This window comes from Oncorhynchus mykiss, chromosome 16 (assembly GCF_057628025.1).
Source record: "Oncorhynchus mykiss isolate SJ-2025 chromosome 16, ASM5762802v1, whole genome shotgun sequence".
Classification (NCBI taxonomy): domain Eukaryota; kingdom Metazoa; phylum Chordata; class Actinopteri; order Salmoniformes; family Salmonidae; genus Oncorhynchus; species Oncorhynchus mykiss.
In genome coordinates, this window is record NC_143037.1 from 28,461,438 (window position 1) to 28,474,997 (window position 13,560).

At 42.6% G+C, this 13,560-nt stretch overlaps 1 protein-coding gene across 6 annotated transcripts in view; it reads right to left on the reverse strand.

The window, feature by feature from the left end:
• Window positions 1-13,560, reverse strand: part of afap1l2 (actin filament associated protein 1 like 2) — a 144,856-nt gene that overhangs the window by 13,729 nt on the left and 117,567 nt on the right. For all 6 annotated transcript variants that reach the window (XR_016487211.1, XR_016487210.1, XM_090202530.1 and 3 more), the window contains 3 exons: window positions 8,806-9,063; window positions 8,163-8,517; window positions 917-1,090 (listed from right to left, as the gene is read on the reverse strand). Coding sequence is in view for 4 of the 6 variants with exons in the window: in XM_090202530.1 (XP_090058656.1) it covers window positions 917-1,090; window positions 8,163-8,517; window positions 8,806-9,063 (787 nt within the window). In the remaining 2 variants the exon portion in view is untranslated. The remainder of the gene's footprint in view (window positions 1-916; window positions 1,091-8,162; window positions 8,518-8,805; window positions 9,064-13,560) is intronic.

Sequence of the window (13,560 nt, forward strand, 5' to 3'; positions counted from 1 at the left end):
TGAGAGAAATATGCTTTTTGTGTGTATGGAAAATGTCTGGGATCTTTTATTTCAGCTCATGAAACATGGTATCAACACTTTACATGTTGCGTTTATATTTATTTTCTGTGTATTATGAATTTAGCTATTTATAGGGCTAATGGTAACTACTTTTAAACTTCTAATGATCCAATCAACCATGAACAATTGACAGTATGCCTAGCTTCAAGTTGAAATGTTGTTCTTTGGGCAAATCAGATGCCAATGTCGCCTCCATAAACCCAACCTCAATCCAAATGTTCTTTCACATACAGCTTGTGTAACAAAAGTTAGAGTAGTTTAAAGTAACTCTATGTTATTAGATAGTCTACGCAAATGAGTATGGAAGCTGCTCAATGTCTAAATATGATGGCTCAGCTGAATCAAACTCAGATTGTTTCCAATGCTAAACAGGATACATAGAAGTAGGCATCTGGATGGTAGACTGTTCTCACTGAAGTGCATTACTCCTCATATACCAGTAAGAGTCACTGCTCATTTGTTGGACTGTGGTGTCACATTTTATTTCAATATACCCTTCTATATTTAGGTTGATGGCATGACGTTGATTCAAACATACCATTGAATTTAACGCAAATAAGTCAATGTAATTAAGTTGAAGTTTTACCCTAATTTCAATGTTTACAATGCTGGTTGAAATTAGATGAACACAGTACTGGTCAATTACTTTTTTCAAATCCAATGTATTTTCCACGTTGATTCCACGTCACAATATGTTAACAAATTAGGTTGAAACAACGTTGATTAAAACCAATGTGTTCACAGTGGGAGGTGAGGAGAAAGGAGGCAAGCAATGGAGTAAAGATGAATTGAGAAAGGGACCTTGTGTATAGGCTAACTATGTGTTGTGCTCCAACACAAGGGGTTGATGGTGTACCTTGGCAGGTGCTGAGTTCCTCCTTGGTCTCCCTCCTCTCCTTCTTCAGGTTGACTAGGCTGCTCCGTATCTCTTCCTTCTCTCTCTCCAGCCGGTCACGCTCTTCCGTGTAGAGCCGCATGTCCGCCTCCGTTCTGTTCTTCCCCAGCTTCACCTCAATGGCCCCAGGGGTGGCTAGGAACCAAGAGGAAGAAAAGGAAACATTTTACATGTACACTGCGGGCACAATTAATAGGCAAATTGTATTCCTCAGGATTAATTTTATTGTTGAACAAACAATGCTCTCAGTCTATCCAAATGCTGTTGAACCTCTAACCTGAATGTTTAACAAAGGAAATGTTTTGTCCTTCTCAGGGGAATATATAAGTGTGCACAATTATTAGGCAACTATTAGTGCGCACAATTATTAGGCAACTAAACGACAAAAATAATTTCTCCCAACTCACTTCAGTGACCAATATAGCCACCCTTTTTTTCAACAACTGCCATGAGCCTTCGGTCTATGGAGTCTGTCAGTTTCTTGATCTGTTCACAATCAACTTTCACTGAAGCAGCAACCACAGCCTCCCAAATGCTGTTCAAAGAGGTGTATTGTCTTCGCTCAATGTAAATCTCACATTTGAGAAGGGCCCACAAGTTCTCAATAGGATTTAAGTCAGGTGAGGAAGGGGGCAAGGTCAATATTCAGGTATCTTTGAGGCCCTTGCTGGCTAGTCAAGCAGGGGAGTACTTGGATGAATGTGATGGAGCATTGTCTTGCATAAAGATCATGGCCTTCTTGAATGCTGAGAACTTCTTCCTGTACCACTGCTTGTAAGATACTGCTCGTAAGATACCACTGGAAGCATCTTCCAGAAACTGGCAGTAGGTTTGGGAGTTAAGTTTCAGTCCATCTTTAACCCGAAAAGCTCCATCCTTAATGATAGCAGCCCATACCAGTACCCATCCTCCGCCTTGCTGGCGCCTGATTCGAAGTGCCCTGTGTCCATTACTGATCCAGCCATGGGCCCATCTATCTGGTCCATCAAGAGTCACTCTCATTTCATCTGTCCATAAAACCTTTAAAAAAATTCTGTCTTCAGGTATTTCTTTGCCCAATCTTGACGCTTCAGCACTTAACACCTTGTACTTCTGGACACTCCAGGCAGGTTGCAGTTCTGGAATATGGTGGCACTGGAGGATAATTGATTCCTGGTAGCTTGACGTTTAATTCCTCTCAAGCCTTTTGCAGTTAATTTGCGTATTTTCTTCTCCATGGGTTTTTTGCACCCCAGTTGACCATTGACAACAAAATGTTTGATTGGCCGGTGGTCACGCCTCAATAGTTTAGCTATTTCAAGAGTGTTGCATCCATGTGAAAGGCATTTTACAATTTTTGACTTTTCAGTGTCAGTTAAATCTCTTTTTTTTGGCCCTTTTTACCTGAGGTAATGAAGCTGCCTAATAATTATGCACACCTGATATACATATCACCTGAAAATGATTACATCTGATGAGCATTCAAGTTTATATGGTTTGGAGTTGGAAAATGTCCATAGAAATAAAGATAAGATCAGAATACTCACTTGCCTAATAATTGTGCATGCAGTGTATGTAAAATGTGTATGCAAAATGTGTATGTATATGTAGCAAAAAAGCTGTAAAAAAACAAAGATATTTGTCCTCCAAAGAAGGGGGGGTGGTGGAGGGAATAATAAAAAAAGATATGCCTGAATAACCAATTGACCTCAGAATATCCATATTGCTTTCACCAACATTTGACACATGATATTGACTTTTGCACACTGACAGATAGATCCATAGGTGCATAGTTCAGGTAAAACATTCCAGATGGGATGAATAGTGTATAATAAAAAACACGTCTGTCTCAAGCTTATTGCCTGTCAGTTTGCACATTGTTTACTTTTTTAACTGTGTGAATAGACTATCCTAGCCTATACTAACAAAATAAATATGAATTCACTTTGATCGTAATGGGATCCACCTTAGGATTTTGTTTCATCAGGTAGGCCAGTTGAGAAAAAAATTCTAATTTACAACTGCGACCAGACCAAGAAAAAGCAAAGCAGTGCGACACAAACAACAACACAGAGTTACACATGGGATAAACAAACGTAGTCAAAAACACAATTGAAAAATATATGTACAGTCGTGGCCAAAAGTTTTGAGAATGAAACAACTATTAATTTTCGCAAAGTCTGCTGCCTCAGTTTGTATGATGGCAATTTGCATATACTCCAGAATGTTATGAAGAGTGACCAGATAAATTGCAATTAATTGCAAAGTCCCTCTTTGCCATGCAAATGAACTGAATCCCCTCCCAAAAAACATTTCCACTGCATTTCAGTCATGCCACAAAAGGACCAGCTGACATGTCAGGACAAGGCTGGAGATCACTCTGTCATGTTGATTGAGTTCGAATAACACACTGGGAGCTTCAAAAGGAGGGTGGTGCTTGGAATCATTGTTCTTCCTCTGTCAATCATGGTTACCTGCAAGGAAACATGTGCAATCCTCATTGTTTTGCACAAAAAGGGCTTCACAGGCAAGTATATTGCACCTAAATCAACCATTTATCAGATCATCAAGAACTTCAAGGAGTGCGGTTCAATTGTTGTGAAGAAGGGTTCAGGGCACCCAAGAAAGTCCAGCAAGCGCCAGGACCGTCTCCTAAAGTTGATTCAGCTGCGGGATCGGGGCACCACCAGTACAGAGCTTGCTCAGGAATTGCAGCAGGCAGGTGTGAGTGCATCTGCACGCACAGTGAGGTGAAGACTTTTGGAGGACGGCCTGGTGTCAAGAAGGGCAGCAAAAAAGCCACTTCTCTCCAGGAAAAACATCAGGGACAGACTGATATTCTGCAAAGGGTACAGGGATTGGACTGCTGAGTCATTTTCTCTGATGAATCCCCTTTCCGATTGTTTGGGGCATCTGGAAAAAAGCTTGTCCGGAGAAGACAAGGTGAGCGCTACCATCAGTCCTGTGTCATGCCAACAGTAAAGCATCCTGAGACCATTCATGTGTGGGGTTGCTTCTTAGACAAGGGAGTGGGCTCACTCACAATTCTGCCTAAGGACACAGCCATGAATAAAGAATGGTACCAACACATCCTCCGAGAGCAAGAATGGGCTGCCATCAGTCAGGATGTGGCCCAGAAGACAATTGACAGTAGGCCAGGGTGGATTGCAGAGGTCTTGAAAAAGAAGGGTCAAAAGTGCAAATATTGACTCTTTGCATCAACTTCATGTAATTGTCAATAAAAGCCTTTGACACTTATGAAATGCTTGTAATTATACTTCATATTCCAGAGTAACATCTGCCAAAAAAAATAAATTCTAAAGACGCTGCAGCAGCAAACTCTGTGAAAAGTAATATTTGTGTCATTCTCAAAACTTTTGGCCAGGACTGTACAGTGTGCGCAAACGTAGTAAGATTAGGGAGGTAAGGCAATAAATAGGTCATAGTAGCGAAATAATTACAATTTAGCATTAACACTGGAGTGATAGATGTGTATATGATGATGTGCACGCAGAGATACTGGGGTGAAAAAGATAAAAACATGTTTTAAATAAATAACAATATGGGGATGAGGTAGTTGGGTGGGCTATTTACAGATGGGCTGTTTACAGGTGCAGTGATCGGTAAGCTTCTTTGACAGCTGATGCTTAAAGTTAGTGAGGGAGATATAAGTCTCCAGCTTCAGTGATTTTTTTGCAATTTGTTCCAGTCATTGGCAGCAGAAAACTGGAAGGAAAGGCGGCCAAAGGAGGTGTTGGCTTTGGGGGTGAGCAGTGAAATATACCTGCTGGAGCGCGTGCTATGGGTGGCTGTTGCTATGGTGACCAGTGAGCTGAGATAAGGCGGAGCTTTACCTAGCAGAGACTTATAGATGACTTGGAGCCAGTGTGTTTGGCGACTAATATGTAGCGAGGGCCAGCCAACGAGAGCATACAGGTTGCAGTGGTGGGTAGTATATGGGGCTTTGGTGACAAAACGGATGGCACTGTGATAGACTACATCCAATTTTCTGAGTAGAGTGTCGGAGGCTATTTTGTAAATGCTATCGCCGAAGTCAAGAACCGTTAGAATAGTCAGTTTTACGAGGGTATGTTTGGCAGCATGAGAGAAGGAGGCTTTGTTGTGAAATAGGAAGCCGATTCTAGATTTAATTTTGGATTGGAGATGCTTAATGTGAGTCTGGAAGGAGAATTTACAGTCTAACCACACACCTAGGTATTTGTAGTTATCCACATATTCTAAGTCAGAACAGTCCAGAGTAGTGATGCTCGTCGGGCGTGTGGGTGCAGGCAGCAATCGGTTGAAGAGCATGCATTTAGTTTAACAAGAATTTAAGAGCAGTTGGAGGCCATGGAAGGAGTGTTGTATGGCATTGAAACTCGTTTGGAGGTTTGTTAACACGGTGTCCAAAGAAGGGCCAGATGTATACAGAATGGTGTCGTCTGTATAGAGGTGGATCAGAGAATCACCAGCAGCAACAGAGACATCATTGAAATATACAGAGAAAAGAGTCGGCCCGAGAATTGAACCCTGTGGTACCCCCATAGAGACTGCCAGAGGTCCGGACAACAGAACCTCCGATATGACACACTGAACTCTATCTGAGAAGTAGTTGGTGAACCAGGTAAGGCAGTAATTTGAGAAACCAAGGCTATTGAGTCTGCCGATAAGAATGCGGTGATTGACAGAGTCGAAATCTTTGGCCAGTTCGATGAAGACGGCTGCACACTAACTATTGTCTTTTATCGATGGCAGTTATGATATCGTTTAGGACTTCAGCGTGGCTGAGATGCACCCATGACCAGCTTGGAAACCAGATTGCATAGTGGAGATGGTACGGTGGGATTCGAAATGGTTGGTGATCTGTTTGTTAACTTGGCTTTCGAATACTTTAGAAAGGCAGGGCAGGATGGGTATAGGTCAGTAACAGTTTGGGTCTAGAGTGTCTCCCCCTTTGAAGAGGGGGATGACCGCGGCAGCTTTCCAATCTTTAGGGATCTTAGACGACATGAAAGAGAGGTTGAACAGGCTAGTAATAGGGGTTGCAACAATTTCTGCGGATCATTTTAGAACGAGAGGGTCCAGATTGTCTAGCCCAGCTGATTTGTACGTGTCCAGATTTTGCAGCTCTTTTAGAACATTAGCTAGTTGAAGTGTGTGTGTGTGTGGGGGGGGGCTTGGGAAAGTTGCTGCGGGAGGTGCAGAGCTGTTAGCCGGGGTAGGGGTAGCCAGGTGGAAAGCATGGCCAGTCGTAGAAATATGCTAATTGAAATTCTCGATTATCGTAGATTTATCGGTGGTGACGGTGTTTCCTAGCCTCAGTGCAGCGGGCAGCTGGGAGGAGGTGCTCTTATTCTCCATGGACTTCACAGTGTCCCAAAACTTTTTGGAATTAGTGCTACAGGATGCAAATTTCTGTTTGAAAAAGCTAGCCTTTGCTTTATTGACTGACTGTGGATATTGGTTCCTGACTTCCCTGAAAAGTAGCATATCGCGGGGGCTATTCAATGTTTTTGTGCTGGTCGAGGGCAGTCAAGTCTGGAGTGAATCAAGGGCTACACCTGTTCTTAGTTCTACATTTTTTGAACGGGGCATGCTCATTTAAGATGGTGAGGAAAGCACTTTTAAAGAATAACCAAGCATCCTCTCCTGACGGGATGAGGTCAACTGTTTGGGCACAGACGTGGATAGTATGATAAAACTCTGCACGCACTTTGCAGTAGATTTCAACTCCGCCGTTGGGGATGGAAATTTCGGAATTTTTGGTGTCTTTCCTAAGCCAGGATTCAGACACGGCTAGCACATCCGGGTTTGCGGAGTGTGCTAAAGCAGTGAATAAAACAAACTTAGGGAGGAGGCTTCTGATGTTAACATGAATGAAACCAAGGCTTTTACGGTTACAGATGTCAATAAATGAGAGCGCCTGGGGAATAGGTGTAGTACTGGGGGCTACAGGGCCTGGGTTAACCTCTACATCACCAGAGGAACAGAGGAGGAGTAGGATAAGGGTACGGCTAAAGGATACAAGAACTGGTTGTCTAGAATAAAAGGAGCAATTTTCTGGGCGAGGTAGAATAGATTCAGGGCATAATGTACAGACAAGTGTATGGTAGGATGTGAGTATAGTGGAGGTAAACCTAGCCATTGAGTGACGATGAGAGAGGTTGCATCTCTGGAGGCACCAGTTAAGCCAGGTGAGGTCTCCGCATGTCTGGGGGTGGGACAAAATAGCTATCTAAGGCATGTTGAGCAGGACTGGGGGCTCTACAGTGAAATAAAACAATAAGAACTAACCGAAACAGCAGCAGACAAGGCATATTGACATTAGAGAGAGGCATAAAGCAATCTCAGGTGTTGATCGGGAGCTAAGACAACAACGGGTAAATGGCGATGAATGGGCAGAGAGGGTCAGTTAGGTACACACAGGACCTGAGTTCGAGGCTGGGGCCAACAGATAAACAAAATTAGATACCATGTTAGTGAACAGTCCACATCAGCTGGATCGGCGGGGATCCGTGTCGACAATAAAGGGTCCAGGCCAATTGACAAATAGGTGTTGTAGCCCAAGAATTAGCTGGTATACTTCGTCGGCTAGCCGGGAGATGGGCCTAGCTCGAAGCAAGCTCAAGGCTAACTGGTGCTTGCGTCGGGACAGAGGCGTTAGCCAACAATATCCACTCGGTTGCAGCTAGCTAGCTGCGATGATACGTAATGGTCCAGAGCTTGCGGCAGGAATCCAGTGATGTGGTAGAGAAAAGTAGCCTGATATGCTCTGGGTTGATATCGCTCTGTGCAGACTGGCAGGTATTGACCGAGCTGGCTGGTGTCCGAGCTAAAGGTGAAGACCGCTAGCAGTGGCTAACAATGACTAATAGCTAGTTAGCTGGCTAGCTGCTGATGGAGGTTCCAGTTCTAAAGTATAAATATAGCAGATCCATAGCACATTGGGTGACGCGGGTTGTAGGAAAGTATATTTAGTTCGTAGATGGAAAGTGAGTTTAAAATATATACGAAAAAAATGAAGAAACAGACTATTTACAGACTATTTACACGGTACAAGACAAACACACGTCCAACTGCTACGCCATCTTGGATAGGATAAACAAGTAGATATATTTATAGTGTGCCGGTTTCCATTCACTCTGTGTAAAAAGTTTCTACTTGATTAGAGTGACTGTTCAATTACATTGCTCTCCAATATCCTCTGTGTCTGTGGTTCATTTCTCACCTGTGGATAAGACTTTGGTCCTTTGGTCTCCACTGCTGGCACTCCGGCCTCTGAGAGGTTGGGGACTGTGCGGGGGAAGGCTGAATGCAAGAGTGGTAGCTGCAGGACTCTGAGGGGTTTTGGGGGGCTGTGTGTTAAGGGTAGTTGTACTGGGGGCCTGGGGGTGCTGTATGCCTGGACTGGCTCTTTTCTGGATGTCTTGGCTGAGGAGAGAGGTCTTTTGAGCCTGGGTATAGGGCTGTAGAGGGCTGGGAGACAGGGGGCGCTCCTGCTCAGGTCTGTTGGTGATAGCAGTGGGTTCCACTCCATTGTGGGATGGTGGAAGCTCTGATTCGGATATGATGCTAGAATCAACCTAGGAATGTAGATATGCATTACATTTAATGAATTATGTTATCTACACGTACAAACATTTCTCGTTTTATTCTAACAACATCCATACCAATATTATTTATAGCACAAGATACTAAACAATGGTATTGTTCAAACCTTTGTATTAAAATCAGGGTTAAGCTTAATTCAATTCAGATAATGAATTGATGCTCACTGAATTTACTTAAGATATCATTTAGACATTCTTAAATGATTACAATGGATACAGTATTAGCCTTGGGTTTAGATCCTGAATGATTTGGTTCCATACCTGGCTAGGGAGGTCTTGCTGCTCCTCAGTGGGGACGGGTGAAGAGCGGAGGGGTTCTTTGTTTGGGGACCCTATGCCACAGGACGTGTGCAGGAACGATCGTACAGGAATGAGGTCCAAGTAAACCCTGTCTGCTGCGTCCTGCCCTGCACTGTCCACCACCACCACATCGCCATCTTGACCACACGGTCCAGTGCTGTCTTGACGACATTGACCACTGCTCTCCTGATCATCCAGAAGACAGTTCTCCTCTGCATCCTGTCATGTTAGAAACAGAGGAAAACACAGCACTGAGATACTGCTTTTCCAGTCTCCCTGCATAATTATGAGTGATGAGAGGTGTTTCAGACATACAGTGCCTTGCGAAAGTATTCGGCCCCCTTGAACTTTGCGACCTTTTGCCACATTTCAGGCTTCAAACATAAAGATATAAAACTGTATTTTTTTGTGAAGAATCAACAACAAGTGGGACACAATCATGAAGTGGAACGACATTTATTGGATATTTCAAACTTTTTTAACAAATCAAAAACTGAAAAATTGGGTGTGCAAAATGATTCAGCCCCTTTACTTTCAGTGCAGCAAACTCTCTCCAGAAGTTCAGTGAGGATCTCTGAATGATCCAATGTTGACCTAAATGACTAATGATGATAAATACAATCCACCTGTGTGTAATCAAGTCTCCGTATAAATGCACCTGCACTGTGATAGTCTCAGAGGTCCGTTAAAAGCGCAGAGAGCATCATGAAGAACAAGGAACACACCAGGCAGGTCCGAGATACTGTTGTGAAGAAGTTTAAAGCCGGATTTGGATACAAAAATATTTCCCAAGCTTTAAACATCCCAAGGAGCACTGTGCAAGCGATAATATTGAAATGGAAGGAGTATCAGACCACTGCAAATCTACCAAGACCTGGCCGTCCCTATAAACTTTCAGCTCATACAAGGAGAAGACTGATCAGAGATGCAGCCAAGAGGCCCATGATCACTCTGGATGAACTGCAGAGATCTACAGCTGAGGTGGGAGACTCTGTCCATAGGACAACAATCAGTCGTATATTGCACAAATCTGGCCTTTATGGAAGAGTGGCAAGAAGATAGCCATTTCTTAAAGATATCCATAAAAAGTGTTGTTTAAAGTTTGCCACAAGCCACCTGGGAGACACACCAAACATATGGAAGAAGGTGCTCTGGTCAGATGAAACCAAAATTGAACTTTTTGGCAACAATGCAAAACGTCCCCACTGTCAAACATGGTGGTGGCAGCATCATGGTTTGGGCCTGCTTTTCTTCAGCAGGGACAGGGAAGATGGTTCAAATTGATGGGAAGATGGATGGAGCCAAATACAGGACCATTCTGGAAGAAAACCTGATGGAGTCTGCAAAAGACCTGAGACTGGAACGGAGATTTGTCTTCCAACAAGACAATGATCCAAAACATAAAGCAAAATCTACAATGGAATGGTTCAAAAATAAACATATCCAGGTGTTAGAATGGCCAAGTCAAAGTCCAGACCTGAATCCAATCGAGAATCTGTGGAAAGAACTGAAAACTGCTGTTCACAAATGCTCTCCATCCAACCTCACTGAGCTCGAGCTGTTTTGCAAGGAGGAATGGGAAAAAATGTCAGTCTCTCGATGTGCAAAACTGATAGAGACATACCCCAAGCGACTTACAGCTGTCATCGCAGCAAAAGGTGGCGCTACAAAGTATTAACTTAAGGGGGCTGAATAATTTTGCACGCCCAATTTTTCAGTTTTTGATTTGTTAAAAAAGTTTGAAATATCCAATAAATGTCGTTCCACTTCATGATTGTGTCCCACTTGTTGTTGATTCTTCACAAAAAATTACAGTTTTATATCTTTATGTTTGAAGCCTGAAATGTGGCAAAAGGTCGCAAAGTTCAAGGGGGCCGAATACTTTCGCATGGCACTGTAATTATTCACCAAAGTTGCATTTTTAAATTTTCGCGCCGAGAGAGATCAACCAGTGACATCAGCGATTGATTGAACCTACTGTCTGATCCAAAAATTTATGGAGTCGTGTTGTGTAGCAATTTTTGTGGCCTTTGTGTTTCACCGATTGCACAATCATTCTAGCAGCGAGTATATATGGTTATCCTTGTTCTATAGAGACATTGGACTTGTCTCAACGATGTTCTGTCTGCCACAACATTGCAGGATATCTAGGTTGACAAATTTTACATGGCTTTGTAAAGACTACAGCCTGACGGGAGCCCTTCTTCCTTCTACAAATGTGTTCCTACCCTCAAAGGCGGGCTAGACCGAGGCGGTACTCGTTTCTACAGGTTCATGGGAGCAATTTTACCGTGCACTGTCTATTCATGACGATTGATTGGTGAGAAGCGTGCTTGAGAAGTTTTTGTTTTTTTCTGTAAAAAGCACTCTTTTTACATGAAGCAGTGTTGTTCAGTACAGTACAATTTATTTGATTCGGCCATAACAGGGCTTGCAAGGACCACTACAAGTCAAGCTAGGAAAATTGAGCTAGCTAGTATGTATATAATGGAGTTTGATCAAATCTTTTATATAATATTTTTTTTTACAAGTCTATGACAAGTGACTAAATGATTCAAGCTGCATCAGAAAACAATCATGAGGACTTCAAATACTGCATCAATTCATTCTGATATTCATGAAATGTATTTGGAAGTAACTAGCTACAACATTACTGCTAAAACAGATGACGCAGGGAGTTGGTGCATCATTTCAACTTACTTGTTGGCAAGTAACCATGTTTCAATAAAACTGTAAATTAGTCTGTCAATATAGCAAATAAGTAGACATGGTGTGTATCCAATAAAAAGTGTATTTGCTCTGGAGAATGAGGTGAATTTTCATAGCAGTATGCAGGATAAGTTTTTCACATTGCTTTACATTTAATCCAAGTAAGAATTCCCCGTCTTAGGTCAGTTAGGATCACCACTTTATTTGAAGAATGTGAAATGTCAGAATAATAGTAGAGGGAGATTTATTTAAGCTTTTATTTCACATTCCCAGTGGGTCAGAAGTTTACATACACTCCATTTGAATTTGGTAGAATTGCCTTTAAATTGTTTAACTTGCGTCAAACATTTCTGGTAACCTTCCACAAGCTTCCACAATAAGTTGGGTGAATTTTGGCCCATTCCACCTGACAGAGCTGGTGTAACTGAGTCAGGTTTGTAGGCCTCCTTGCTTGCACACTTTTTCAATTCTGCCCACAAATTTTCTATGGGATTGAAGTCAGGGCTTTGAGATGGCCACTCCAATATCTTGACTTTGTTGTCCTTAAGCAATTTTGCCCCAACTTTGGAAGTATGCTTGGGTCATTGTCCATTTGGAAGACCAAGCTTTAACTTCCTGACTGATGTCTTGAGATGTTGCTTCAATATATCCACATCATTTTCTTTCCTCATGATGCCATCTAATTTGTGAAGTGCACTAGTTCATCCTGCAGTAAAGCTCCCCCACCACATGATGCTGCCACCCCCGTGCTTCATGGTAGGGATGGTGCTCTTCGGCTTGCAAGCCTCCCCCTTTTTCCTCCCAAAATAACGATGGTCATCATGGCCAAACAGTTCTATGTTTGTTTCATCAGACCAGAAGACATTTCTCCAAAAGTACAATCTTTGTCCCCATATGCTGTTGCAAACCATAGTCTGGCTTTTTTTATGCCGGTTTTGGAGCAGTGGCTTCTTCCGTGCTCAGCGGAATTTCAGGTTATGTCAATATTGGACTCGTTTTACTGTGGATATAGATACTTTGTACCTGTTTCCTCCAGCATCTTCACAAGGTCTTTTGATGTTGTTCTGGGATTGATTTGCACTTTTCGGCACCGAAGTACGTTCACCTCTAGGAGACAGAACGCGGTTCCTTCCTGAGCGGTATGACGTGGTCCCATGGTGTTTATACTCGCGTGCTGTTGTTTGTACAGATGAATGAGGTACCGTCAGGCATTTGGAAATTGCTCCCAAGGATGAACCAGACTTGTGGAGGTCTACAATTTATTTCTGAGGGCTTGGCTGATTTCTTTAGATTTTCCCATGATGTCAAGCAAAGAGGCACTGAGTTTGAAGGTAGGCCTTGAAATACACCCACAGGTACACCTCCAATTGATTCAAATGATGTAAATTAGCCTATCAGAAGCTTCTAAATCCATGACATAACTTTCTGGAATTTTCCAAGCTGTTTAAAGTCACAGTCAACTTAGTCTATGTAAACTTTTGACCCACTGGAATTGTGATACAGTGAATTATAAGTGAAATATTCTGTCTGTAAACACAAAGTAGATGTCCTAACCAACTGCCAAAACTATAGTTTGTTAACAAGAAATTTGTGGAGTGGTTGAAATACGAGTTTTAATGACTCCAAGCTAAGTGTATGTAAACTTCAACATCAACTGTACGTACATACATACACACACCCAACCCTATCCCCACAAACAACCACAAGCTCAGATGTTCAACTGTTGTTCCATCCCCGAGCCCAACTCAAGAAAGGACTTGATGTGCGAATGTATAGACAGTTGTAGCTGTTTGAGAAGGCATGCAAAATTTAGCAAGAATGGGGAGATTTGATTGACCAATGTCAAGTCCTAAGTGATGGTGCTCAGATACACCCCCTTCCCCTGAAACACGCTGGTTGATATAAATGAAGCGCTGCTCTCGGATCAGCCTTCTCCACTCAAATCTTACCTTAACAATATAATTATTTCATAATACTGACGACGGATCAGCTCTTAGATAGACTACA